Raw genomic sequence first — 27,389 nt, 5'->3', positions numbered from 1 at the left:
GGTAGGGCTCAGAATTCATGGTTCCATCAATTATGGTAAGTTGTCCAGATCTTGAAGCTGCAAAGCAGCCCCAGACCATCATGCTACCACCACAATGTTTGAATATTGGTATGATCTTGTTAGGAAATGCGGTATTCGTTTTATGCCAGATGTAACGGGATGCACACCTTCCAAAAAGTAAAAGTTTGGTTGCATCAGTCCACAGAATATTTGCTTATAGGGGGATAATCAAGATTTTTTTTTTTTGGTAAATGTGAGATGTGTTTTTTGGTCCACAGTGGCTTTGGCCTTGGAACTCTCCCATGGATGCCATTTTTGCCCAGTCTCTTTCTTATTGTTGAATTGTGAACACTGATCTTGCACGAGGCAAGCAAGGCCTGCAGTTCTTTTTAGATGTTCTGGGTTCTTTTGTGACCTCCTGGATGAGGAGTTGTGCTCTTGGAGTCATTTTGGTTGGCCAGCCACTCCTGGGAAGGTTCACCACTGTTCCAAGTTTTCTCAATTTGTGGATAATGGCTCTTACCGTGGTTCGCTGGTATCCCAAAGCCTTTAACAATGGCTTTGTAAACCTTTCCAGACTGATACATATCAATGGCTTTGTTTCTTATCTGTTCTTGAATTTCTTTAGATCACGGCATGATGTGTGGCTTTTTGAGATCTTTTAGCGTGCTTCACTTTGTCAGACAGCTTCTATTTATTTTTTGATTTAACAGGTCTGACAGTAATCAGGCCTGGGTGTGGCACGTGAAATTTTAACTCTGCTTTCCAAAACATTGTGGTTAATCACAGTTCATTCATGATTCAGCATGGGAGGGGGCTCATTACTTTCACATAGGGCCAAGCAGGTTTGAACAGCTTTTTTCCCTTCATAAATGAAATAATTAAAAACTGCGTCTTGGATTTACTTGGGTTATCTTTTTGTGTAATGTTAAAATTTTGTTTGATCTGAATCATTTAAGTGTGAGAAACATGCAAAAAAAATAAAAAATCTGAAGGGGGTCAAATACTTTTTCACAGCACTGTATAACCAAGATCCAGAGGTGAATGAAAGCTCACAGTTACAAAACAACATCTAGGCTGGACTTTTTCAACCAGGTTGCCTTAAGGTTTCTTCAGGGGTGCCTTGGCAAAATGCCTAAACATTGCATACAAGCCTGCCTTTTAGTTACACAAAGCCACAGGTTTTCATTGTGCACCATTACGACCTTCTAGCCACCAACATCCTAACAACCAATGGCATCAGTTGATGGGGAGGATGTTGGTCATCTGCACAGCATCCTTGTTTGATTCTCCCCTGCCTCTCTCCATCAGCACTGGGGTCACATTAGCCGAGTGATGGAGAAAAACTGAAGAAGGGAAACGCTGGAATACTTGGTCAGTACCAAGTGTATTTGATTGGGAAGAATAAATCCCCTCTAATGGTGTGTGTCCTACATGTGTGGATGCTGATGCTGTCCATAATTTTAAAGGGTGTCTTGACTGGAAAAAAAGTTTGCGAAACACTGATCTTGGCTGTGGTACAGTACAGAAAAAAAAAAAATGGAAAAGCAGTTAGTCTCAACTGAAAAGGCAAAAACCCAGGTGTCGGTGGACACAGGATATGGAGGCCTAATTATTCAAGATATCCGATCAATTTGAAAGCGTGCATATGACTTTATCAAAAGTACCATCCTGTGTTAGTAAATAATTGGGGGAACTCTCAGTAATCGAGATGATGGCAGAGAGGCTGCAGGCTTGCTGCTAACGGAACACAAAAGGGAAATGATAGTTAATGTAAAAGAACAAAAAAAAAACAAGGAAAAAAAAGGAGTTGGGCCAGAACCGTGTTCTTGGATAGAGTAAGACCGATTAGTTACCATGACGGTTCATCAAGATTTCCCCCTAGGTAATTCGAGATCCAGGGGGTTTCCAAATCTTCACAAATTTTTTTAGACTTCTGACGTAAGATGGCAGCCAATTTATTTTATTTTTTAAGTCCCATGACGGAGGAAAAAATGGCTCCTTGTTTTGTGTGTGTGTGTATATATATGTGTGTGTGTGTGTGTATATGTATATATATATATATATATATATATAGTATATGTGTGTGTGTGTGTGTGTGTATGTATAAGTATATATATATATTATGCATGTAATGATTGGAAAATGGTTACCAACTACTTGTCCTTTTGTATGCTAAACAAGCCAGACTTGAATTCGTAGCCTAACTGGAAACCATCCAAGTCTACCCATTTCTCCAATGTGTTTTATTTCCCCCATCTAGAGGCTTCTGTCTCCTAAATTCTTCCTCATATGTTGCTTTGCAATATAACTTTATTAATCTTATTCTGGTAGGCAGAACATGGCATTTACAATCCTTTTCTTTAGGTTGAGTGTGTGATTCATTAGTAGGGTTTTACTCTTCGTGTTTACTGAGCTCTCATTTCCCCTAACTCTGTTTTCTTGTCCTCCTGAACTCTGCCTAGTAAGGTTGCATTCTTCCCTCAGACATAAATTGTAAAGGCAGTGGAAAGCAGCATGTGTGCAATCATGCTGGCCCTCCCCATCTCGCGGCCCATGAAGCCTGTAATGGATAGCAATTCCATCAGTAACCAATTTTTTTTTTTTTTTTTTGTAGAACCAGTAAACCTACCTTTTATATGAAGAGACACTTGGTGTATTCTTTAGCCTGTCAAATCCTAGGCATTTGCATCTTACATAATGGGGGTTATTTACTAAAGGAAAATCTACTTTGCACTGAAAGTGCAATTGGAAGTAAAGTCGCTGTAGATCCGAGCGGGACATGCAAGGAAAATAAAAAACTGCATTTTAGCTTACACATGATTGGTTGATAAAAGCAGCAGAGCTTCCACTCATTTCAGATCTACCCTGTAGATTTAGAGTGACTGCACTTTCATTGCAATTTCAAGTACACTTGCAGTGCAAAGTGGATTTGCTTTTTGTAAATAACCCCCAATGTGTCTTATCTCAGATGTTGTATTATAGTATCTTATATAATGCATTTCATCTTCAATGATGCATCTTAAATAAGCTACATCATCTAAGATGCAATACATTATCTTAGACTTAGATGATTGTGTCTTGGCACTGGATCTTGAATGCTGAATTGTCCAATAAGATATCTGTTACAAGATGGATTATGTAGACTAATATAAATGGACCAATGCGTAAACACAATTCTGATTATATTTCAGAGCATTTTTAATGGCCAACTCCAGTCCACACTGTATATGCGTGTGTGTTTGATTTTTTTTGTTTTTTTGGGGGGGGGGGGGGGGGAGAGTTATGTTCAATGTAAATCCTCTTTCTCACTAAAGATTTCTCTTACTGGTCTGCCCCTGCATCAATATTATCTGGATCAGAAGTCATGGACAGGAAGTGTCTTATCTTTTGGAGCTTCTTACTTCCTATCTAAATGGAGCTGCAGGAATGGACTTTTGTGCAAGCTTACCTCGGTGCAGCTTTGCTTGAAGTATCCAGTGCGCTGTACTACATACTATACAGTTTTATATGTGATCATCTGGGTCCTGCTCCAGAAGCTTCCCTTCTGTACACTAAACACAGGGGGTCACTCTCTCAGCAATGCCACCATTTACAGAACATATTTGTATTATTGTCAACGAGTACAAGGCCTTTTCCTGATTTAGATCAAGTGGAGAGGAGGGGAAGATAAAACCATGCTCTCCACCTTGTCCCACCAGAGAATGCAAAGTATTCAATGGAAAAAACACAAGGTACTGGTGCTTAGTGAATGACCCCCTTTGGTCAGTGTCCAGAAGGTGAACCCAGTGGAGCTGCACCCAGGAGGTCACTGTACAGTGGGTATAGAAAAGAATCGCCACCTTTAATCAAATTTTGCTGCGTTAGAGACTGAAAATGAAGACACATTTTTTATTTTACACAGCTGTTTTTCTTCTTACTCAGTACAACTTATAATATCCAAGTGACCTATAGAACACCAACATTGTAAGCTCTAACAAGCAGGGCCCTCTGATTCCTCATGTATCAAATTCAATTGTAACTGTACTGTCTGCTCTCGTGTTGTAAAGCGCTGCGCAAACTGTTGGCGCTATATAAATCCTGTATGATAATAAAAATATTCAAAAAAAAAAATTAAGTTCAAAAACCAAATCCCTGAGTTGGAAAAAAATCGCCTCCCCTTGCAAATTCAATCAGGTGTAGCTAATCACCTTCTCAATTGCACACAAAACCATTTGACTTTGTCTGGTCATTTTGATTAGCTTAATATGAAAGGAGCTTTCCTGGAGCAACTGAAGCAAACAATCGACTATGGGTGGCAAGACACTGTCAAAAGATCTCTGGGATAAAGTTGTTGATGGGTACAAGTCAGGAGATGGATACAAAAACATTTTTAAAGATTTTATTAATGCCCAGAAGCACAGTGAAGTTGATTATTAAGAAGTGGGAGATATTTGGTACAACACAAACCCTCCCTGGATCAGGATGTCACTCCAAACTGGAGGAAAGAGCCAGGAGGAAACTGGTCAGAGAGGCTACCAAGAAGAGGCCTACAGCAACTCTGAAGCAGTTGCAGGAATTTGACAAAGAGTGGTCATTGTGTGTATGTGACAACAATATCACAAATTCTCCACAAATGTGACTTGTATGGGAGGGTTGCAAGAAAAAAGCCACTCAAGAGGAACAGGCAGTCACGACTGAGCTTTGCCAAAATGCACCTTAAACATTCTGAGGCCACATGAAAAAAAGGTGTTAAGGTCAGATGAGACTAAAATTTAATTATTTGGCCTCAACACCAAACGATATGTCTGGTGGAAACCATATAAATAACACCATTCCTACAGTAAAGCATGGGGGTGGCAATATCCTGTTATGGGGGTGTTTCTCTGCAGCAGGGACTGGAGCACTTGTCAGTATAGAAGGAAAAATGGATGGGGAAAAAGACCATCGCATTCTTTGGGGAAATCTGCTGCCCTCTGGCAGAAAGTTGTCAGTGGGAAGGTTTACCTTCCAACATGACAATGACCCAAAGCACACAGCAAAAATGACCACACAGTGGTTGAAGGAGAAAGAGGTGAATGTACTTACATGGCCTAGTCATGGCCCAGACTTAAACCTCATTGAAATTCTGTGGAATGATTTGAAGACTGTAGTCCACAAATGGGCACCATGAAATTTAACTGAACTTGAACAGCTATGCAAAGAAGAGTGGGCAAATATTGCAAAGTCTAGATGTACAAAGTTAGTAGAGACATATCCCAACAGACTAAAGCTGTAATTAAAGCAAAAAGGTGTTTCAAAAAATATATACTGACACAAGGTGGTGATTCTGTTTTTGAATTAAAAAAATGTAATAATAAATTCTGACATCCAAGTGTTATCTTTCACTTGGATGTTATAAGTTGAATTGAGTAAATGCAGCTAGATAAAACAAAAACTGTTAATTTCAGGCTGCAAAGCAACAAAATATGATTACTTTAAAGGGGGGGGGGGGGGGGTGATCCTTTTCTGTACCCGCTGTATGTAGCTTTATCAGCATCCCCAGCAGCCCTCCAGATATCCGCTATAAATGCTTATGTCATGCCATTCTGTACTAAAACGTGTAATATAAGTTTGCAATAGAGTTAATTCCTAGAGTTCCTCTTAAACCATTATAAGAACGAACAGGAAGATAACGGACATAGAGAGCAATACAAATTGGTCAAAATACTTGAACAAGTGGGACTTTAACAAACCAAAAACCAGTAATATACAGTATCTCACAAAAGTGAGATACATACATAGCTCCCAACTGTCCCTCATTCTTCCCCATTTGTCCCTCATTTTGGTCTGATCTTTATAGATGTATATAAAATGTACTTTTTTATCTATCAAAGTGTTTTCCAACACTAAACCTTTCATCTGATTTCTAAATTGCTGCATTTGTAATTTCCAAAACCCAATATAAAAGAATAGTAGTGGTTAAAAATGCACTTGTGGGTTTAACCGATGTTTTTTTGTTGTAAAATTCTCCTTTAAGGGGGCGTGGCAAGGGGTGTGTCCTATGCCTGTATACGTTGGCTGATAGGTGTCCCTCATTCCCATCTCAAAAAGTTGGGAGGTATGCACATGTTTGTAAATATTTTATTATCTTTTCATGTGACAGCACTGAAGAGATGTTCAATTTGGATGGCTGGGATGCTTGGAAAAGACCATAAACGCACAGTAATTACACCCCCCACATCTGTATGTCCCTGGTTTCTTGCATGGATCTTTAACGCCACCTTTGAATTCACTCCAGACCAATTTGGCTCTTCTAAAAGTAAATGCTGGACGTTCTGATAGGAGTGGGCCTGCTGTGGGGTCCAGCGCCAGAACATGTCAGTATTTCTGAATGATTTCTTTAACATGCTTTTGTTGATTAGAGAAACGAGTGATGATTCTTAATTGGTCCATATCGGCTTTCTGTGTTTTTAGCTTTATATAACAATTCCTGCCGTGTTTTAGTTATATCTCTTTTAAAAGCTTTTTTGAGACCTTTTTGTGAATACCCTCGTTCAAGGAGTCTAGGCCTAAGTCTATCTGATTCTTCTTTAAAGTGGAGGTTCACACAAAAATTGAACCTCCGCTTTTCAGAACCCCCCCCCCTCCGGTGTCACATTTGGCACCTTTCAGGGGGGAGGGGGGTGCAGATACCTGTCTAAGGTATTTGCACCCACTTCCGGGCATAGATTCCCACGGGAGTCTATGCTTCTTCCCGTCCGGCCGTGCTGTCTGCTGGGACACACACGGGTCCCAGAGACAGCAGGGACCATTCGGATTGCACTCCGCCACTCGTGCATGCTCAATAGGGAACTGGGAAGTGAAGCTGCAAGGCTTAATTTCCTGATTCCCATACCGAAGATGGCGGCGGCAGCATCCGAGGACCGAGTGATGGTTCGGCCTCGGGTCCGGACATCGCTGGACCCTGTGACAGGTGAGTGTCCTTATTTTAAAAGTCGGCAATTTATTTTTCGCGGGACTCCTGTTTTAAGGCCTGGTTCATACCTATTATTTATTTATTTTAGTCCATTTTCAGTTTTGCAGAAACACACTACAGTCCTTTAAACCTGGTTTCCTATGGATATAGTTCATATCTGTGCATTTTATAGAAAAGGGTCAGGTTTTTTTTTCTGGTTTTTGGTTCCATCGTCTTCAATGGTTTAACCACTTCAGCCCCCGGAAGGATTTACCCCCTTCCTGACCAATCACTTTGCAATACGGCACTGCGTCGCTTTAACTGACAATTGCGCGGTCATACAACGTTGTACCCAAACAAAATTCATGTCCTATTTTCCCACAAATAGAGCTTTCTTTCTTGGTATTTGATCACCCCTGCAGTTTTTATTTTTTGCACAATAAACAAATACTTTTTGCTATAATAAATATCCCCAAAAATATATATATATAAAAAAAATAGTTCAGTTTAGGCCAATATGTATTCTTCTCCAAAATTGCAATAAGCGTATATTGATTGGTTTGCGCAAAAGTTATTGCGTCTACAAAATAGGGGATAGATTTATGGCATTTTTATTATATAAAAAAAATGTTTTATTAGTAATAGTGGCGATCTGCGAACAGGGAAATGCCTTGTTTACATAGGCATCTCCCCATTCTGCCTCTCCATGCCACAATCATGGGCCACCGGCGGACATCGAGTCCTAGGGGAACTCTCCCGAGCATCCCTCCTGGTTTCTTGGGGACCTAACGTGTGTCAGTGGGCTAATGACTCACTACGCCACCTTGTGACCAGGCTGCTCGACACTGTGACTGATGTCATCAGCTGGCGTCCGGGCTCCTGTAATCACGGAGACCAGCTCCATCTGTGTCTGCGGCATGGTGCGCCGCCAGCCCAGGGGGCCACCCAGGAACATATATGAGAGATGGTGACATAATAGCCATTCCCGCCATGCCCCACTGTTAACTGGGAACACATATAAAGTGCCAGCCTTGACATACTTCACTACGTAACTGCACCGCTGGTTTGCTGCATAGGGTAACATTTATTACTCTGATGTGGTCCCCCCCCCCCCCTTTCACACTAGTATTCTTATTGATGGGCCTTTTACCAAAGGCAATACCAATGCTTGCAATTACATTATATATATGCCCAAGCAAAGAGATATAGGTATGGTTAGAATCATTGTAATCATTTTCTTATTCACTATCTGTAACGTTTATTCCTACTATATCATTGATGAAAGATGTATATTACTTTAGATGTTTGATATCAATTTTCCATATACACAGGTCTTTGTCTGCCTCTTATGGCAGCACCTCTCTGTGCACACTGCACACTACATGGCACTTACTTTTTTATATCCTGCGCAGACATGAAGCCCACTCATACCACTACCTGGATTTCTGCCTTTCGTTTTCCTTGGGGATGATGTTTTGTGCACCCAGTCCCTCTCCTGCGGGCTCATTCCACAGCTCTCGGTACAGACAATTGGGACAGCCTCTGATTCCTCGTCCCCTATTTTCCAGACTTATCATGATAGTTACATGCATTTGCTCCTGAAGAGTGGTATTATCCAGGAATCGTGTCGGGATTTTAGGATGCAATCTCATGCCTGATAGGAACCTACTTAGACTCATTATTTACAACCAAATAATTATACTGTGTTTCTTACCATTAATTACACTGTATAATGCCATTTGGATGACGTGTACATATATGAATCTGCAATAATTCATTTAATACATATTAAATCTCTTATCAATTTTATATTCTGTCCCTTTGATATTTAATGTATTCATGAGGTCAACTCCATGTGTGTGCGTGTATACATATTAAACCTTTTCTATGTGCATCATTGTTATGTATTGTCAGACTCAATATGCCAACTAAATATACTTTCTAATGATCTCACCCCCACAAATCAATAGCCTCATTCAAAGTCCCACCTTCCTTTTTCTCATACCTGAATCAGGGATGGAGGCACACACACCATATGCTTCATTTAAAGTCCCAAACTCCTTCCTATTATTCAATTTGATCAACTTGGTACATTCAGCTGGCCCAGACATGGTTTAATCACTTGCCGCCCGCCCTATAGGCAATTGACGTGGCAAAGTGGTTTCATAATCCTGATCGGACGTCATATGACGTGATCAGGATTATGAGCCGCTGCGCGCCCCCGGGGGCGCTCATCGCAGCGATCGTTGTTGAGGGGTGTCAGTCTGACACCCGGCAACTACGATCTCGGTAAAGAGTCTCCGACGGAGACTCTTTACCACGTGATCAGCCGTGTCCAATCACAGCTGATCACAGTGTAAATGGGAAGAGACGGTGATCGGCTTTTCCTCACTCGCGTCTGTCAGACGCGAGTAGAGGAGAGCCGATCGGCTGCTCCTCTGACAGGGGGGGTCTGTGCTGATCGATTATCAGCACAGCCCCCCCCGAGGATGCCCACACTGGACCACCAGGGACGCCACCAGACCACCAGGGAAAAGGTAATCCTCCCTAGACCACCAGGGATGCCAGTCAGCACAATGGATGCCAATCAGTGCCCATAATGGATGCCAATCAGTGCCCACAATGGGCATCACTGATTGGCATGCATTATTGTTTGGCACTGATTGGCATCCATTAGTACAGTATAACACCAATGCCGCCTATGAGTGCCCACCTGTGCCGCCTATCAGTGCCCACCTGTGCCGCCTATCAGTACCCACCCATGCCCATCTGTGCCGCCTATCCATGCCCATCTGTGCCGCCTATCCATGCCCATCTGTGCCGCCCATCCATGCCAATCCATGCCAGCTATCAGTGCCAATTTGTGCCACCTATCAGTGTCCATCCGTGTCGCCAATCCGTGTCGCCCATCAGTGCCGCCTATCAGTGCCACATATCAGTGTCCATCAATGCCACCTCATCAGTGCCACTTCATTGGTGCCACATCATTGGTGCCCATCAGTGCCACCTTATCAGTGCCCATCAGTGTAGCCCCATCAGTGAAGGAGAAAACGTACTTATTTACAAATTTTTGAAACTGAAACAAAAAAAAAACTTTTTTTTTTCAAAATTTTCGGTATTTTTTTATTTGTAGGGCAAAAAATAAAAACCGTAGAGGTGATCAAATACCACCAAAAGAAAGCTCTATTTATGGGAAAAAAATGATAAAAATTTCATTTGGGTACAGTGTAGCATGACCGCGCAATTGTCATTCAAAGTGCGACAGCGCTGAAAGCTCAAAATTGGTCTGGGCAGGAAGGTGTTTAAGTGCCCTGTATTGAAGTGGTTAATTCTTGGCCAGTTCCTACTGAACCAATCGAGATTCGAACCATCTATTGGCCACCATTAGATGCTTATAATGTGAGTGGGACATTTGAAGCACTTATAGGAGATTTGTAGATACATACTGATGACCTCCTCTGTATGAGGATATCTATCAGCCTCCAAAAACTGGAGACAGCTGGCCAATTATTTTAATGGAAAAAGGTCTCTGATAGCTGATTATCTCCCTATGAATGCAGACCTTTCGGTTATTTATTTGTTCTTTTCACTACCTTTGCTCCTACCATTTGCTGAGTTTGCTTCTTTTATCTTTACTATTTTTTGTCACTCAATTGAGACCTTAATTTTCTCAGTTCCTCATTTCCTTATCACTTGTAGGGAAATACAATTTACATTTCATTAGCAAAACAGTGATAACGCACACTATCATCTGATAACATTGTTAGGTTATTTTAACTGGCTGTTTGAACTTTCTGAATGGTTTTAAATAGGCAGATGTTGGAGAAATAGAGCTGTAATATATTTACGCGCGTTATTTTATTTAGATAGTATTGAGAGAAACATGGGGGCTTCGTTGCTGACTTCCTGACAAGCTACCAGGCTGCTAATCGCTTCAATACCTTCAGTAACTGATCTGGAACAAGCATGCAACAAGTAAAGTAAAATCACAATTCCTGATCTGCATGCTTGTTTTGGGTCAGTGACTCAGAAGTTAGTGAAACTACTGGATCAGAATGGCAGCCCTACCAAGCAACCAGTATTAGGAGAATAGTGTGCCTTTGGTCTGTGCAGTGGTACTTTGAGGCTTCGCGCCAAAGTCTCCTGTTGAAGAAAGGTATTTCCGCTTTTTTTGCATTGTATTGTGCTACAATAAAGGTGTCATTCAGAATCCATGTCACCGCACCAGCATGCAGATATGCTACATGGCAACCACAAATGCATATTTATTATTATTATACAGAATTTATATAGTGCCAACAGTTTACACAGTGCTTTACAATATAAAGGGGGACAGTACGATTTCAATATAGAAGGAATAGGAGGGCCCTGCTCATGAAATTTACAATCTAAAGGGAGGGGGAGGTGGTACAAAAGGTAATAGCTGCAGGGGATTATCTGATGGAGGTGACTTAGTTACAGTTCTTAGGTAGAACTGGGGTATACTTCTAAGCCCTTGTACACACGGTCAGAGAATCCGTCGGAATGTGTCCTATCGGACCGTGTTGTCGGATAATCCGACTGTGTGTGGTATGCATCGGACTGATTCCGTCTGAATATCCGTCGGACCCAAATTTCCAACTTGTTGGAAATATTTCCCGACCAACTGGGCCGATCGGACATACTCCGATCATGTGTAGAGAATTTTGATCGGACCAAGTGCCACGCATGCTCAGATCAAATTCCTACATCAAAGCTATTGGCTACTAGCCTGAATGTAGTCCCATCATAACTAAATTACGTCATCACGTTCTGAAAGATCGGATTTTCTGACAACTTTGTCTGACTGTGTGTATGCAACAGTTTTCGACAAGATCCGACGGGCAAAATCCGACGGATTTGGTTGTGGAAATCTCCGACCGTGTGTACAGGGGCTTAGAATTAGTGAGTTTTCAGGGATCGCCTAAAGGCAGACAGGGTAGGTGCATATGGGGCAGGGAGTTCCAGAGGAGGAGAGGCTCCTGGAGGTGCACATGGGAGGAGGTAACAAGAGAAATAGAGAGCATGAGGTCTTGGGAAGAGCTGTGAGAGATTATGGCTCAAATCGCATCGCTTCCCCACAAAATGGTGCAGGACCCCTTTTTTCCCGCTCACTTGAATTGCATCGCATGTGTGTTCAGTTATCCTGAATGAGAAAAAGGCCGGGCGTTGGTTCAGTTATCCTGAATGGGCGTCGTATGACATCCAGCAGGATAAGCCGTGATCGCGTTCCTGTGGGGGCGTGCAGCATGGCGATCAGTGGTGTGATGTGTCAGTCTGACGCACCACATCTCCGATCTCGGTAAAGAGCCTCTTTACCACCTGATCAGCCGTGTCCAATTACGGCTGATCAGTGTAAACAGGAAGAACCGTTTATCGGCTTTTCCTCACTTGCGTCTGACAGACACGAGTACAGGAAAGCCAATCGGCCACTCTCCTGACAGGGGGGGGGGCGGTCTTTGCTGATTGTTTATCAGTGAAGCCCCCCCCCCCCCCCGCAGATGCCCGCCCAGGACCACCAGGGATGCCCAAAAAAGGACACCCACCAGATATGCCACCCTGGACCACCAGGGATATGACAATCAGTGCCCAGGCAGATGCCAATCAGTGCCCATCAGCAATGCCGGCCAGTGCCATCAGTGATGCCTATCAGTGCCACCCATAAGTGCCATCTCATTTGTGTCGCTTATCAGTGCCCGTCAGTAAAGGAGAAAATTTACTTATTTACAAAATTTTATAACAGAAACAAAGAAAAACATTTTTTTTTTATTTCGAACTATTTTTATTTGTTTAGAAAAAATAAAAACCGCAGAGGTGATCAAATACCACCAAAAGAAAGCTCTATTTGTGGGAACTAAATGATAAAAATCTTGTTTGGGTACAATGTAGCATGACCGCGCAATTGTCATTTAAAAAGTGACAGCGCTGAAAATTGGCTTGGGCAGAAATAAAGTCTAAATGGTGTTTTATCGTTTAAAAACTCATTTTTTTGAATAAAATATCAATCTGGGTACTCACATCTTATAGATACTGAAGCACAGCACCACTCTATAGCAGATAAAAAAGGTATGAGATGGCTTGTCCATTTGCAGCGTTCAAACCTGCTGCCAACGACACCGTCCTGTCCCCTCCTCTACACGTGTTCGACACATGTCTTCCTCCCCTGAGGAAGACACGTGACTGGTCCCTGTGTCGAACACGCGTAGGGGAGGGGACAGGATGGTGTAGTAAGCAGCAGGTTTGAATGCTGCGAACAGACAAGCTATCTCATCAGTTTATCTGCTATAGAGTGGTGCGCTTTAGCATCTGGAAGATCTGAATACCCAGATTTATCGTTTGAATTTTATAAATAAAATACGTTTTTAAACGCCATCTAGACTTTATTTTTATATATGAATGGAAGAACTTACTGCTGGACACCTCAGGATCCCAAAGAGCTTCATTAACACGGAACCCAGGGGTGGTTTACAGGTGTTTTTTGACCAAACTTAGGTGTGTGGTCAAACGGCCTGAGATGAGCAGATTCATACGGGGCGGGGGGGAGCACAAATTTGTTAACTTTGGAGCACCACCGCAAGAATTTGCTTTGCCACCACAATGGAATTTTATTTTATTTTATTATTTAATATGTTTGATATTATGCATGTTTTGTACTACGTTATTCATGCTCTTTATGTGTCATATCACATTGGTTACTTTAAAGTGGGGTGCCCCTAAAAAAAAAAAATGAAAAGTCAGCAGCTACAAATACTGCAGCTGCTGACTTTTAATAATCAGACACTTACCTGTCCCAGGGTCCAGCGATGCGGGGGAATGAAGCTCCCCCTCGTTACCCGCTCTGCTCGCGGCGCTGTCATTCGTACTGAGGGCACCCGGCTGTGGCTTCACAGCCGGGCACTCACTGCGCATGCGCAAGAGGCGCAGGGCCCCGTGAAACGCCGCACAGTCATCTGGGACACTTGACAGGTCCCAGATGACTGTGCGGCGTGAGGGGAAGTGATATCACCAGCCCGGGCAAGGAAGAAGGCAGACTACGAGGGACCCCCTAGCAACAGGTATTTATAGGTGAGTAAAAACAATTTTTTTGCCAATTTTTTTTTATTTATTTTTTTTAAGAATTTTAAGCAGTTTTTTTATTTTTTGGTGGCAACACCACTTTAATATAGTGCGACACTTTTCATCTGTTATTATTTTAATTTGCCAGCACAATGGACTTTTTATATATATATATTATGTTGTTATGTTTAATATCATGCACGGTTTGCACTAAGATATTCATGCATTTTATGTGTCCTATCACATTGGTAATCTTAATATAGCGCAGCATTTTATTTGTTTTTATATATTTATGCACTTATGAGATTGTGATCAGTGCCAGCAGCTGTATCAATTAACCACTTCAATACAGGGCATTTTCACCCCCTTCCTGCCCAGGCCAAGTTTCAGTTTTTGACGCTGTCACATTTTGAATGACAATTGCGCAGTCATGCAACACTGCACCCGGTGGTACTTGATCACCTCTGCGGTTTTTATTTTTTGCGCTATAAACAAAAGAATAGTGACAAGTTGGGAAAAAAAATGTTTTTGTTTTTGCTATAATAAATATCATAATTGAAAAAATAAAAAAATATTTCCTCAGTTTAGGCCGATATGTATTCTTCTACATAAAAAACTAATTTTTTATAAGTGTTTATTAATTGCTTTGCACAAGTTATAGCGTCTACAAAATGGGGGATAGTTTTATGGCAGTTTTAAAAAAAAATAAAATTCTACTAGTAAGGGCAGCGATCTGCGTTTTTTTTTTTTTATCGTAACTGCAACATTGCGGCGGACACATCGGATGCTTTTGACACTATTTTTGGACCATTTATACAGCGGTCAGTGCTTTAAAAATGTACTGATTACTATATAGAAATGTCACTGGAGGGAACATGTTAACACTAGGGGTTGATCAAGGGGTTAAATGTGTTACCTAGGGAGTGATTCTAACTTGGGGGGAAGAGGACTCACAAGGGGAGGAGACCGATCAGTGTTCCTCTGTAGGGATGAGCTCAGGCGTGTTCGCATGGACCACGTGCTGAGCCCGCCAGGAAGTTGACGCAGGGATGCGCTAATCACAGGCAGTGAGACATTGCCCAGATGTGTGGCTGCAGAGATCGGGAAATGTCTCACTGCCTGTGATTAGTGCAGCTCTGCACTGACTTCCTGAAGGGCTCAGCCCGTGGTCCACGCGAACACGCCTGAGCTCATCCCTATTCCTCTGTACTGGGAACACACGATCGGTCTCCCCTCCCCTGACAGGATGTGGATCTGTGTGTTTGCAATTGTGGGTGCCCAACGGACATAGCGGCCGCCGGGCTCGCACACCGGCCCCCGATCTCCCAGGATGGGAGATCCTTCACACGGATGTCATATTACTATGGGCGGGGTAAGAAGTAGATAAGAAAGTTCTGAGTCATTTTGTTTGGTTTGCTCTCACGCTTATTCAGTTTATCAGCTTTGAGCCTAGGTTCACACTACTGTCATGCGATTTACTGCAAATTCGATCAGTTTATTTTGTCCTGTGTGAGGTGCGAAATTGCCTTGCGTTTTGAGGTGGACAGGTGTGAATTTACCATGATTTCACCGCAAATTTCAGGAGGCAGACAGGGAACAATTCACAGAAATGTGAACTGTGTGCTGCGAGTTTACTGCTAGTTCAATTGAAGCCTATGAAGATAAAATTCGCACTGCACCATAGGGATTTGCATCGCACCCGCAGGCAACACGCACAGGATCCTTTTTTTTTCTCGCACAAAATTTCCAACGCATAGATGTGAATCAAAGCCATGGAATACTATGCTTTTTACATGGCTTGCGAATCTGTGTTCCTAAATGCATTAATTCATACATTCATTGAAATGAATAAAAATGCACCAAAAAACGCACAGCTTTTGTGCTCCTTTTGAGTCGCATGTCCATGAGTCACAGGTGTATGTTTGGAGTCATGCAACCAGAAAACGCAGCAAAAATGCTTATGTAATATAAGTGTTTTTACAGTTTTTTTTTCCTAATGGAGCAGTGTGAAAGAGTCCTTAAAAATAACTAAGCTGAATACTAAAATTGAATTTTCTAAGCTCTGTTGGAAAAAAGATAGAATCCAATTGGTTGCTATGGGCAACAGTACCAATTAAGATAGAAGTTTTCTCAGACACCTTTTTATGAACCCCCCCCCCCCATTGGTGTTAGAAGGGGCTGCCCTGTTTGGTGTGGCAGGACGTGTATATTGGAGTTGCATTCAGCAGGCTCTCAGTAGGTCATCTGCCTTTGGCTCAGTGTCCCCTTTGTTCTGAGTGGCACGTTGTTTCCCTAGCAGTGTGTCCTCTCTCTTCCCTCACATGTGCTGCATGTTTCCTCCTCCCACCAGCAGCTCTGTGCTGCCTCTCCAGGATCCTCTTTCCTAGCGAACAATCTCAAGGGACCCAGTGTGGGAAGCACGTATTTCCGCACTAAACTTCTCTTTTTTCTCAATCCTGAACAAAAGGAGCTGCAGCCTTGGATTTCCTAGACCTGGCTTTTTTCTTATTTTTTTTTTTTGAAGAGGACTCACACTGTCACATGGTCACCTGGATTACTGTGTGACCTTTAAGCTGTGCAAACTTGGATGGATTTCTAGATCAACTGTTAGAAGTCCGGTTGCCATGGATGTGAGAGTGGCTGGAAAGGGGCTGCACAATGTACAGTAACATCTGGTCTAGTGATCTTTGCTGCTGCAAGCTGGGAAGGGGCTGTGCTGTCCAGCCAGAAGACAGGGGACCCTCTGAGCCAGCAGCCCCGTCTGCTTCTGTACAGATGTGACAACTTGACTGCCATTCACTGGAGATCTGCAGTGCACAGTGACTGTTCATGCTGCAAGTACCGGTAACTGTTGGCAATGTGCTTTGCAACCCATAGAGCTGCACTCATTTCCCATATGTGCTACTTGTGACAGAGCAATGTAGAAGTCAACGAGATGCTGATGTACTGGAGAATCTGCTGGAACAACAGTCATAGAAGTGGACTGTTAAGGCTGGAGGCACATAGGGAATGCACAGAGCTGGGTTCATCTGTCCACTGCCCCAGGTGAGATGGAGAAGGCTGTCACTTTACAGCTGCTGTTGCTGCTTTGCGGTCTGTGCTCCGGTGTGGAGGAGAAATGCCCACATCCATGTGACTGCCAGCATCTCCAGCATGTCCTCTGCTCAAACAGAGGGCTAGACTCTGTACCCAAATCTAGCCACATACTGAATCCTTTGGGGACCAAAACCTACAGTCTAGGAGGAAATTTTATCAGCAACATCAGCGCTACAGACTTTACAAACTACTTCAATCTACAACGGCTTGATCTGCAGTACAATCGGATCCATTTCATTCATCCCAAGGCATTTGACAAGCTTTCCCATCTGGAAGAGCTCTACCTTGGCAACAATCAGCTTCAGACGCTTACCTCTGGTGCATTCTCCGCTCTTAAGAAACTGAAAGTGTTGAATGTGAATAGCAACCGGCTACAAAATGTCAGCCGTGCCAGTTTCTCTAGCCTGGGGTCATTGATCAAACTAAGACTGGACACTAATAACGTGCAGGTACTGCATGGCTCTCCCTTTCAAGGTCTCTCTAATCTGCTTTATCTCCATCTGGAAAACAACAAACTTACAAATATCAGTAAAAACGCATTTGCCGGGCTTGTAAAATTGCGTTTACTGAGCCTGTCGGGGAACCCCCTAAACTCTTTACGCCATCCCACGTTTTTACCACTGCGCTCCCTTAGCACACTTATCATGGCTGGAAATAATCTGCAGCAACTGGGACCAGGTGTTTTTCATGGGCTACAGAGGCTTTCCAAACTCGTTCTTAGCTCAAGCAGGATTTCTCTTCTACACAGCAAGACTTTTCAGGGATTGGGATCTTTGCAAGAGCTGCACCTTGATGGGAACTTACTGAGCTATCTGCCTGAAAGCCTCCTAGTATCACTGCAAAGTTTGGAGGTATTAAATATGAGCCATAATTCTCTCTCCAGTTTGCAACCCAGAACGTTCAATGGATTAAGTCGGCTGAGGGTTTTGGATCTGCAGTACAATATGCTTCGTTTTCTGCCTGGGGATATCCTTGCGGAAAATCCAGCCCTTTATAGGCTGCAGCTTGATGGCAATCCATGGAACTGCAACTGTCATCTCTTGGGGCTCAAACACTGGATTTTGGGAACCCTACACACACGGATACGAATGCTAACCGTGTTTGTCAAGTGCAAAGAGCCTCAGGAAATAGCAGGAAAGTATTTGGACTATCTGGAAGATGCTTATTTGCAGGGAACTGGAAACTGTGTTTATACTACGACTCCTAAAGGGATGTCCAGCACCTTACCAGGTGAACATCTGACTTTGCATCCTTCACCAGAAGGTCAGAAAAGTGAAACAGATTCTGATCATTTGGATTCAAAAGCAAGTATATTACTGCCTGCCTCTACACAATCACCAAAAGCCTTCTTTATGCCTCAAACATTGGCATCTGTAGAACGAGTTCCCACCACCAAATTGCCATCGGGTACCAAAAGGAGCAGTGCAGAAAAACGGCAAAAAATATCACAAGCCGGCAAAAGCAAAAACACAAAGGCTTCTGGTGGAACTCGGAATCCAACACAATCGAAGCTGAACTTGCTGAAGCCTAGCCAGCAGTACCCAGAGACTGAAAAGCAACACCCTGTTACATTCCAGCCAGCAAGTGAGAAATTAAAACAGCTGCCTTTCAAGCTATCTGAGGCTCCAATCTCAGCATCCAACAATTTACATCATAGTCTTCCAGATGTTGAAATTTTACATCAGCAGCCTCCTGCCTCTTTAAATCCTCCTTCCAATCCTGAGCACTCGGATGTAACTGGCACTTTGCATGTAACATCTGAAATGCCAAAAACTGGCGACTCGCACCTGAAGTTAAAAAAAACGCAGAAGGACATCCCAGGAGTAGAGACCTTACATCGGAGTCATTCTGACACATTGCAGCCTTCTTTCCACTCTACGCATCCTGAGCAAAGCGAAACCTTGCATCAAATTGCACCTTTTCCATCCATCCTGTCTGATCCATGTGAATTTAACAAGTTGTATTTACTAAACTTGTCTGTGGAGTACGTAGGAAGCACTACAGCTCGGGTGCGATGGCAAACGATACCACATACTCAAGGGCCTGTCCTGTTCAGGGTTCTTTATGAGCGATTTGGTCAGGGTGGACGCTTTCAGCGGTTTGTCTACCCGAGGGGTCATGCAGAATCTTTAACCTTACAGGAGCTGACAGGAGATACTCCATATTTGGTGTGTGTCGAAAGCCTTATTGGTGGCAGAGCTTGTCCTGTGGCTCCTAGGGAGCATTGTGCAGGTCTTGTGACCTTACCTGCAGAAAATGAGCATCCTTGGCTAAACTACCAATTGCTAGCCTTAGTACTGCTTGCCCTCAATGCATTGCTGCTTCTGCTGGGGTTGGTTGCTTGGGGTTCTAGAGTGGCACGCAAAAAATGGTGTCGAAAGAGGGCGCCAGTTCATGTCCGCCAGATGTATTCCACACGCCGCCCTTACCGGTCTGTGGGAACGGGCGTGTCCACTGATTTTTCAGGTTTTCAGTCACACCGACCCCGGACTGCAGTGTGTGCTCTGGGAGAAGCAGACCTCATGGAGTTCCCTGGCTGTGAGCGCTTCAGAGAGGGGGCAAATATACACAGAGATAATCTACTCCAGAGGTTCACAGACTAATCATTTCATAAATCAGCCAGGAATGTCCTGCTGACTAGCAGCCAAATACAGTGTGGATGATGTGCGTATTATTGAGGATTTGTTCCCAGTGCCTCTTCTAAGAAGTAATTGGCTATCATTCTATAAATGTCATTATGTATTTTGTCACAGTCAACAAAATTTGACACGTCGAACATGCAGACATTCAAGATATACTGTATATTACTAAAAATGAGCTCCGTTAGGCCTCATGCACACAGGCACGTGAGGCCATACCAAGTAAATTATTTCCGCACACAAGATACACAACTGCAGCATACAGTTTTCTATAGTGGTGAATGGCGTATGCCATACCTATGTAAACACATGTATGGGTGGAAATCCCTGGATCTGCCTGTGCACGTCCATGCAAGTACAGTATATACCAGTCTACAGCTAGTGTATGGTCATTAATTATTATGGCTGTGCGCAGCAGCTGTGTCTTTCAGGTGTGGAAATACACCTTCCATTCAATGTATGTTTTACAGCCCATGTGCAAAAAGCCTTATTTTTTTATTCAAGCAGTCTGTTCACCCAAAACTCATATTTCATTGTTTAGTAGATGCTGTAGTGTTAAAACATCTCACAAATTTATAGAAGAGATATTTGCGCTTGCATGCCTGGTTGTGCACAACTGATGTGCAATTGTGAGGGGTCCCTCTCTCCCTGTTGGATTTTTTTGTTTTGTTTTGTTTGCTATATGTTATATAAATGCTACCAACACCAATAAATGTAACACCAACAATTCCTAAGGCCCCTATCACACGGGCGCCTTTGCTAAGCAGAATCTGCTTGCTCAGCTGGGGATCTCTCTGCTGATTCGGATGATCGCTATGCAGTGCGGACACAGACACAGCCCCCTCTCCTCTATGGGGCAATTGGATGGAAACAGACAGGTGATCTGGTCCGGACCTACATCTATCCTGTTTTTGGTAGACAGGATCAGATCGGATGGCGGCAGGTGTGAGCGGACATCCGCCACTACCTCAAATAGGCTGGAGGGTTGGATCAGGTCCGCCTGAAAATCTGGCAGGCGGACCTGAAAGGACGGCCCATGTGAAAGGGGCCTTAGTATATGGTGCGGAGCTGGAAACCATGACAGCGAGTTCTTATTGTTGCAGTAATAAAGAAGTTTATGGCTAATTTCGCACCAAGGCGCATTACAGGCGCTATAGCACTGAAAATGGCGCCTGCAAAGCGCCTCTCCTGTCACTCCAGTGTGAAAGCCCGAGTGCTTTCACACTGGAGCGGTGCGCATCTTTGAGGCGCTGTAGGAGCCGTGTATACACCGCCTCTAAAGCACCCCGCCTATTGAATTCAATAGGCAGCGTCGCCGAAGCGCCTGTAAAGCGGGCGTGATTAACCCTTTATTTGACCACTAGCGGGGTTAAAAGTGCCCCACTAGCGGCCAAAAAGCGCCTCTAAAATGACGGTAAAGGGCTGCTAAAATTAGCGCCCTTTACTGCCAATGCCTCAGTGTGAAAGTACCCTTAAATTCTCATTCACACAGGTAATGACATACATGCGATTATATACATTTTATTAATCGTGTATAGAAAAAAATAAATGTGTGTGGACAGGGGCATATTAGATACTCTGAATGCGTGTAAGCACCTAAATCATGTAAACGGATTTTTATATGAACAGATTTACATTTGGCATGAAACACAAAATAAAAACTAAACACTCCTGCATTTCAGTAAAATAAATGCTGGAGACCTTAGTGAAGAAGGCTTAGGAAGGCATAGTCTAACTCGGGTGGACTGGCCCTTTAATAGTCTGCTGCACTTAAACCGTATACAGTTCATGCAAACCAATCAGCTGCGTAGAATGTTAAAAATCTGTATCAGTTTGGTTAGGAGAAGCAAAACACTTTAGTACCATCTACTGAACAGGGATGTTGGAATAACGCCCAGTACAGTGATGTCAGCTCACTTGGTGTGATGACACATTCATGAATGTATAGAGAAAAGCTGTGCTGTGTCTATGCCTGGAATGCTTATATTGGAAGCCTGCAACAATGTAGGAAGGCCTCTGAACCTCATTCCATGTCTCTGTGGTTAGTTTCCTGGGACAGATGGATTTTATCCCCCTGTAAACCTCAAAGTTACAAATTATGGAAAAAATAATGTCAAGCTTTAAGAGCCCAATATATGAATAGCGATGGTCAACCATGCTAAATTATAGGGGAAGGTCAGTTTCAATTGTATAAAAGAAGTAAATGCCTGTGATAATAAAGTATAACTAAAGACCAAACTTTTTTTTTATTATTCAGCTGTGGATAAAGTGGAGAGGGATTAGAACACTTGTGCATTTTTTATTGCTGTCTGTGGCCCCCGTCGGAGATTTAGGGTCCTTTCACACGGGGCGGATCAGTTCTGATCCGCCCCGTGGATGTCCGTTTGCTCAGCGGGGATCACTCCGCCGATCCCCACTGAGCAGGGAGATGACAGGTCTGTCTCTGCACACTGCGCAGGGACGGACCTGTCACAGCGCCGTTCTCCCCTATGGGAGATCGGATGACGACGGACCGCAGTGCCCGTCGTCATCCGATCCGATCCGCAGACGGATGGAAAAATAGCTTTTTCCTCCGTCACACTTTTTCGGATCGGAGCGGGTCGGATGTCAGCGGACATGTCACCGCTGACATCCGACGCTCCATAGAGCTCTATGGAGCACCCGTTCAGGTCCGCCTGAAAAACTGACAGGCGGGCCTGAACGGCACGTCGGTGTGAAAGAGGCCTTAGGCCTGATTCACACCTATGCATTTTTAGTGCTTTTTGCATTTTGCAGATTTGCACTACAGAACGTGTTCCATGGGAAATCATGGTAAATGGACTGTAGTGCAAATCTGCAAAATGCAAAAAGCACTAAAAATGCATAGGTGTGAATCAGGCCTTATGGTCTCTAGTTATTTGTCCTATTTACTGTTATCATCTAAAGTGAAAATAAAAGGAAATCTCAAATTTTGGGTTGAAATCAGAGCAGTAATAAGGCTTGATTCACATCTATGCATGTTGCTTTTGAGAGTTTTTGCGGTGCTTGTCGCGTTTTTGGACACGTGTTTTTTACCATGATTTTGCCGGGGTTTTGCATTTTGCGATTTTTTTTCTTTTTTTACACTGTGGTTGCTTAGCAACCAGCTATATACAGTGAAAAAAAAGAAAAAAATGCGGTAAAATGCAGTACATGTGTTTTTTTATGCGGTTCCATTGACTTCTATTACATGCAAAATGCTGCATTTTGCATGAAAAAAGTCCCCAACCCTTTCCAAAAACGCAGAGCCACAAAAATGCATTGATGTGAACATGTTCCATAGGAACCCATGTTAAAAAATTTCCCTGCATTTCTACAAAATGCATCAAAAAACATGTTTGTGTGAATCAAGGCTTAGAGGGGAAATCTTCCATTGGGGACATTGGTTCTATTGTCATGTCAGGATCTCCCCACTTTGGAAGCATTTCCTCTCACTTCCTGTTTTGGCTATGGGACAGGAAGTGAAGGGAAATTTTCCCTTATGGGACAACTCACAGGGGTTATAAATCTCCTTAAGGCTGGATTCACACCTATGCAGTTTTACTGCTTTTTGCATTTTGCAGATTTGCACTACAATCCATTTAACATGGTTTCCTATGGAACACGTTCTGTAGTGCAAATCTGAAAAATGCAAACAGCACTAAAAATCCATAGGTGTGAATCCAGCCTTACTCCTAAACAAAAAGAAAAAAAATATATATATCTTGCCTTTAGTGACTTTAAGTCTTGCCTCCAACTTATATTCATTTTTTTTAGAGGGGGTAAAATCTCTTTTGGACCCATCTGGAGAGACCTTTCAACTGCAATGGAGCGAGAACGTGGTGCTCTATCTGCTAGCATGGCAACTTCAGAATGTTGTGGGTGGAAGATCGAACGACTAAAGTCAGCAAAAGATATAGGAAACGATTAGATACATCAACACAGTGGCTGAATTTCCAGTTTTCAGCCAGTTTTAGATTTTAATTGTTAAATATAGCTATTTAAATTGCAGGCTTTCTGAACCAAGCATTTCTACCATAGAATGGGAGTGGCTTGTATCCCCCAAAAAATCACAAACCGTTAAAGCGGACCTTGAAGTCCACAGCAATCAAGGACCATATAATATGGTAGTCCCCTCTCCCCCATGCAAATCACCGGGGCTTAAAAAAATACAGGAAACATATACTTGCCTTGAACCCTAGTCTTTAGCTGCTTTGCAATGGTGACATCATTCACTGAGTGATGTCACTGTTTCCTGGGCAAAATGAATGAAAGCCAGCTTGGTAGTTTTCATTTAGGTATTTTATTTGGTTAGCAATGAAAGCGGTATTAAACCCAAAACAAAAAATGTAATATACTGCAACTTACCAGACATTAGATGTGGTGGCTGCTTTAGTTTTCTTTTTTCATGCTTTTTTCCCTTTGTTTTGCACCTGGTCATCTGGCCAGTAATATACCTCCAGTATTAGTAGGCCCCCGCCTTGGATGAAGGAGCCCAAGGGACACCTTTTTGACTGCAACATTGTCAGTCTGGCGGGAGGGGCGTGTTAAATGTACATCAGATTTAAATATGCTAACAAATTGAAGCCAAACTCCAGCTAAGGCTGGGTTGATACATATGCGTATTGGATGCCGATTTCCCCGCATTCCAATTCGCATGACAGGCAAGTGTGACCGGCTCTCAATGGAGCCAGTTCACACGTGTCCGGACGGTCATGGTCCGTATTAACAAAGGGACCGGTGCGTCTTTGGGTCCTGTTCAGATGCAAATTCAGGCTAAAATTCAGACCTGCATCGGACCCCAGGCACGAACCCGCAGCTGCACTTGTGTGAACCCAAAAAGCAGTTACAGCAAACAATTTTTTGTTATTTTTGGGATGAAGGTTTTACACAAATTAAAGCCGGTCATGGCTAGTGTTAAATGGTTTGCCTCATCTCTGAACTGATACATTCTGCTGAAGAGGTTGTGCTTTTTAAAAACAGCCGACTGATTGGCTGGATCACCAGATGAAAATTTAAGAAAGCCTAAAAAAGAAAATGAATGCAGCCATCACATAAAAATAATTGGTAAGCTGCAATATAATAAACAATTGCTTTTGGGTTTAATACCATTTTCTGGGGTACCAGAAAATTATTTAGCCACTGGTTGCAGTAGATTATACATAAAGTTAACTAAGAAAATGATTTGATATTCCATGTTTCTTACATATTTTCAATACGAAGTCTGTGGAATGCATGGCAAGCTTATCTAACTAACATGATATGTTTCAACATCCTATAGCCTAATGTTCAGCTCTGCTAAAAAGTGATATTTAAGTTCTGGGTAGAAATTGCCACATGTAAGATAATAGCCAGATATTCTCACTGCAGTGTTGATTCAGATTTTGTTATTAAGCCAGATCTTACTGATTTATCATAAAAATAGAATTATTGTAGAATCTGGAAATGCTGTGACACCCTTCGAATGAGCTCCATGATTTGGGGTATTTTAAAGTGGAGATTTGGCTGTAGGGGTCTTGAAAAAATGTAAAAGGCAATGGTGTCCTTCCAATATTGCATCATGTTTTGACAGATTGACCTTTAAGAAATTACCTATTTCAAGCTTTCCGTATCTTTTTCTTTTTTTCTTTTGTATTTTATATCTCTGTAATTAGCCACAATTTTGTGTAATGGGACTGTCTGCTTCCTCCATCTGTTCTCACCACTTACAGATTGAAACAATGCTTGTAGCACCACCTGCTGGTGAAATCTGGTACTGTTAAACAGGCAGTTGGATAGAGTGCTTCTGAATGGTCACAATGTTTTCTAATGTGGAATTAGAAAACGTTAGGGTTAATAATATAGATTTGACATTTGCTTTTAACCCCTTTAATGGCAAAAGTAGTCTGTTACTTTAACACCTGAGGCGTTTCATTGGCTTCCTGATCATGTGATCACTGTGACGCAGTGATCATGCGGTTGGGAGCCCATCCTATCAGCTTCTGATCGGTACTCTGTGATTGGTAAGTGACTGCATGATCACAATGCTGGGGGTATGCAATTTAACATGCTCTAAACAGAAAACTGCACCGCATGTATGTGGCAGCACAGGATAAGGCCTACCTCTGCACATACATGTGTATGGCCAGTCATGTTACCACTATTTTTGGTTGTCATGGTACTAATGTGACCGGGAACCTGTGCTATCATCTCTAAATTGCTACTCTGTGGCTGCGAGCTGTAATGCCACATACACACGGTTGGAATTTTGGCCAGCAAAATACCGATGAGAGTTTTTCGTCAGAAAATGAGACTGTGTGTATGCTTCATCAGAATTTTGCTGGCTGAATTTCCACCAGCAAAAGATTGAGAGCAGGTTCTCAATTTTTCAGATGGAAATTCCGATCGTGTGTATGCAATTCGGACGCGCAAAAACTCACGCATGCTCAGATTCAACTACGAGACAGAAGCTATTGGCTACTGGCTATTATTGGCTACTGGCTATTGAACTTCCCTTTTCTAGTTCCGTTGTACGTATTGTACGTCACCGCGTTCTTGACGGTCAGAATTTGGTGTGACTGTGTGTGTAGGCAAGACAGCTTGAACTAAATCCCGTCAGAATTCCGTAGGGAAAACCATCAGAGCTTTTTCCGACCAAAATTCCAATCGTGTGTACAGGGCATCAGTGATCGTGCAATCACAGTGCTGGGGGTCACGCTATTGATCACGCTCCTGACAGAAAACAACAACGATTCATATATGTGGTAGCACCAAATAAAGCCCACCTTTGTGCCGCCTCATAAGTGTACAGCTGGCAGGAAGAGGTTAAACACGGCAGTAGTCTTTTTCTGCTAACAAAAAACTGCATCTAAGCATTGGTTTCCAACATGCAGTTTAAGGCTGGGTTCACACTTGTGCGAATTGGAATGCCGATTTGTCCACATCCAATTCGCATGACAGGAGATTGTTATCAGCTCTGAGGCCTGATTCACATCTATGCAGTTTGCAATGTTCCAGGTGCATTTTGTATTTTTCAATACACATTTTTGATCCATTGAAGTCTATGGAACCAAAAACCAGAAAAAAATCCCTTGCCCTTTCCAAAAAAAAAACAGATGTGAACTACATCCATAGGAAACCATGTTAAATGGACTGTAGTTTGTTTCTGCAAAACTGAAAACGCACAAAAAAATGCATAGGTGTGTACCAGGCCTCAATGGATGAAAACAACTGTGCAGCTCTGACTAAAGTCGACTAATGCTATAGGTGAAGGCCATTTGCATAACATTCCCAAGCCTGACTAGAATACTAGCAGGATGTTGCTAGGACATTGCTCAGTGGGGCCTAGTCATTACTACTCACCTCCACCATCACAGGAGTGAGATTTGTCTCAACTCCTCATTGTCTTTTTGTCCTCTAATACAGTAGCTCTGAGTGTAGGATATGAGAGCTCACTCCTATGATGGTGGAGGTGAGCAGTAACAAATAAGCCTCGCTTAGCAATGTCCTGGGAGTATTCCATTCAGGCTTCAGGAGTTGTGGGTATTCAAAAGCTCTACACCTATAGCAACGGCATTATTCAACTTCAGTATGAGCTGCACAGTTTGTATACATCTACAGATGCCCCTTATCTGCATAGGTAGTTTTAGTTTGGTATAATTTTAAATTCACAAAACAGACTACAACGG

At 42.8% G+C, this 27,389-nt stretch overlaps 1 protein-coding gene across 1 annotated transcript; it reads left to right on the top strand.

Moving 5' to 3' along the window:
* Nucleotides 1-16,324: 16,324 nt before the first annotated feature.
* TRIL (TLR4 interactor with leucine rich repeats) lies at nucleotides 16,325-22,540 on the top strand. Its single transcript, XM_077491356.1, has one exon. The coding sequence runs from the start codon at nucleotides 17,041-17,043 to the stop codon at nucleotides 19,687-19,689; it is 2,649 nt and encodes an 882-aa protein (XP_077347482.1). The 5' UTR covers nucleotides 16,325-17,040; the 3' UTR covers nucleotides 19,690-22,540.
* Nucleotides 22,541-27,389: the final 4,849 nt, after the last annotated feature.

The sequence above is a fragment of the Lithobates pipiens genome, unplaced genomic scaffold (genome assembly GCF_037356315.1).
Source record: "Lithobates pipiens isolate NorthernLeopardFrog02 unplaced genomic scaffold, aLitPip1_a1.2 Scaffold_19, whole genome shotgun sequence".
NCBI lineage: Eukaryota > Metazoa > Chordata > Amphibia > Anura > Ranidae > Lithobates > Lithobates pipiens.
This window is presented reverse-complemented; position numbering and strand designations above follow the sequence as displayed.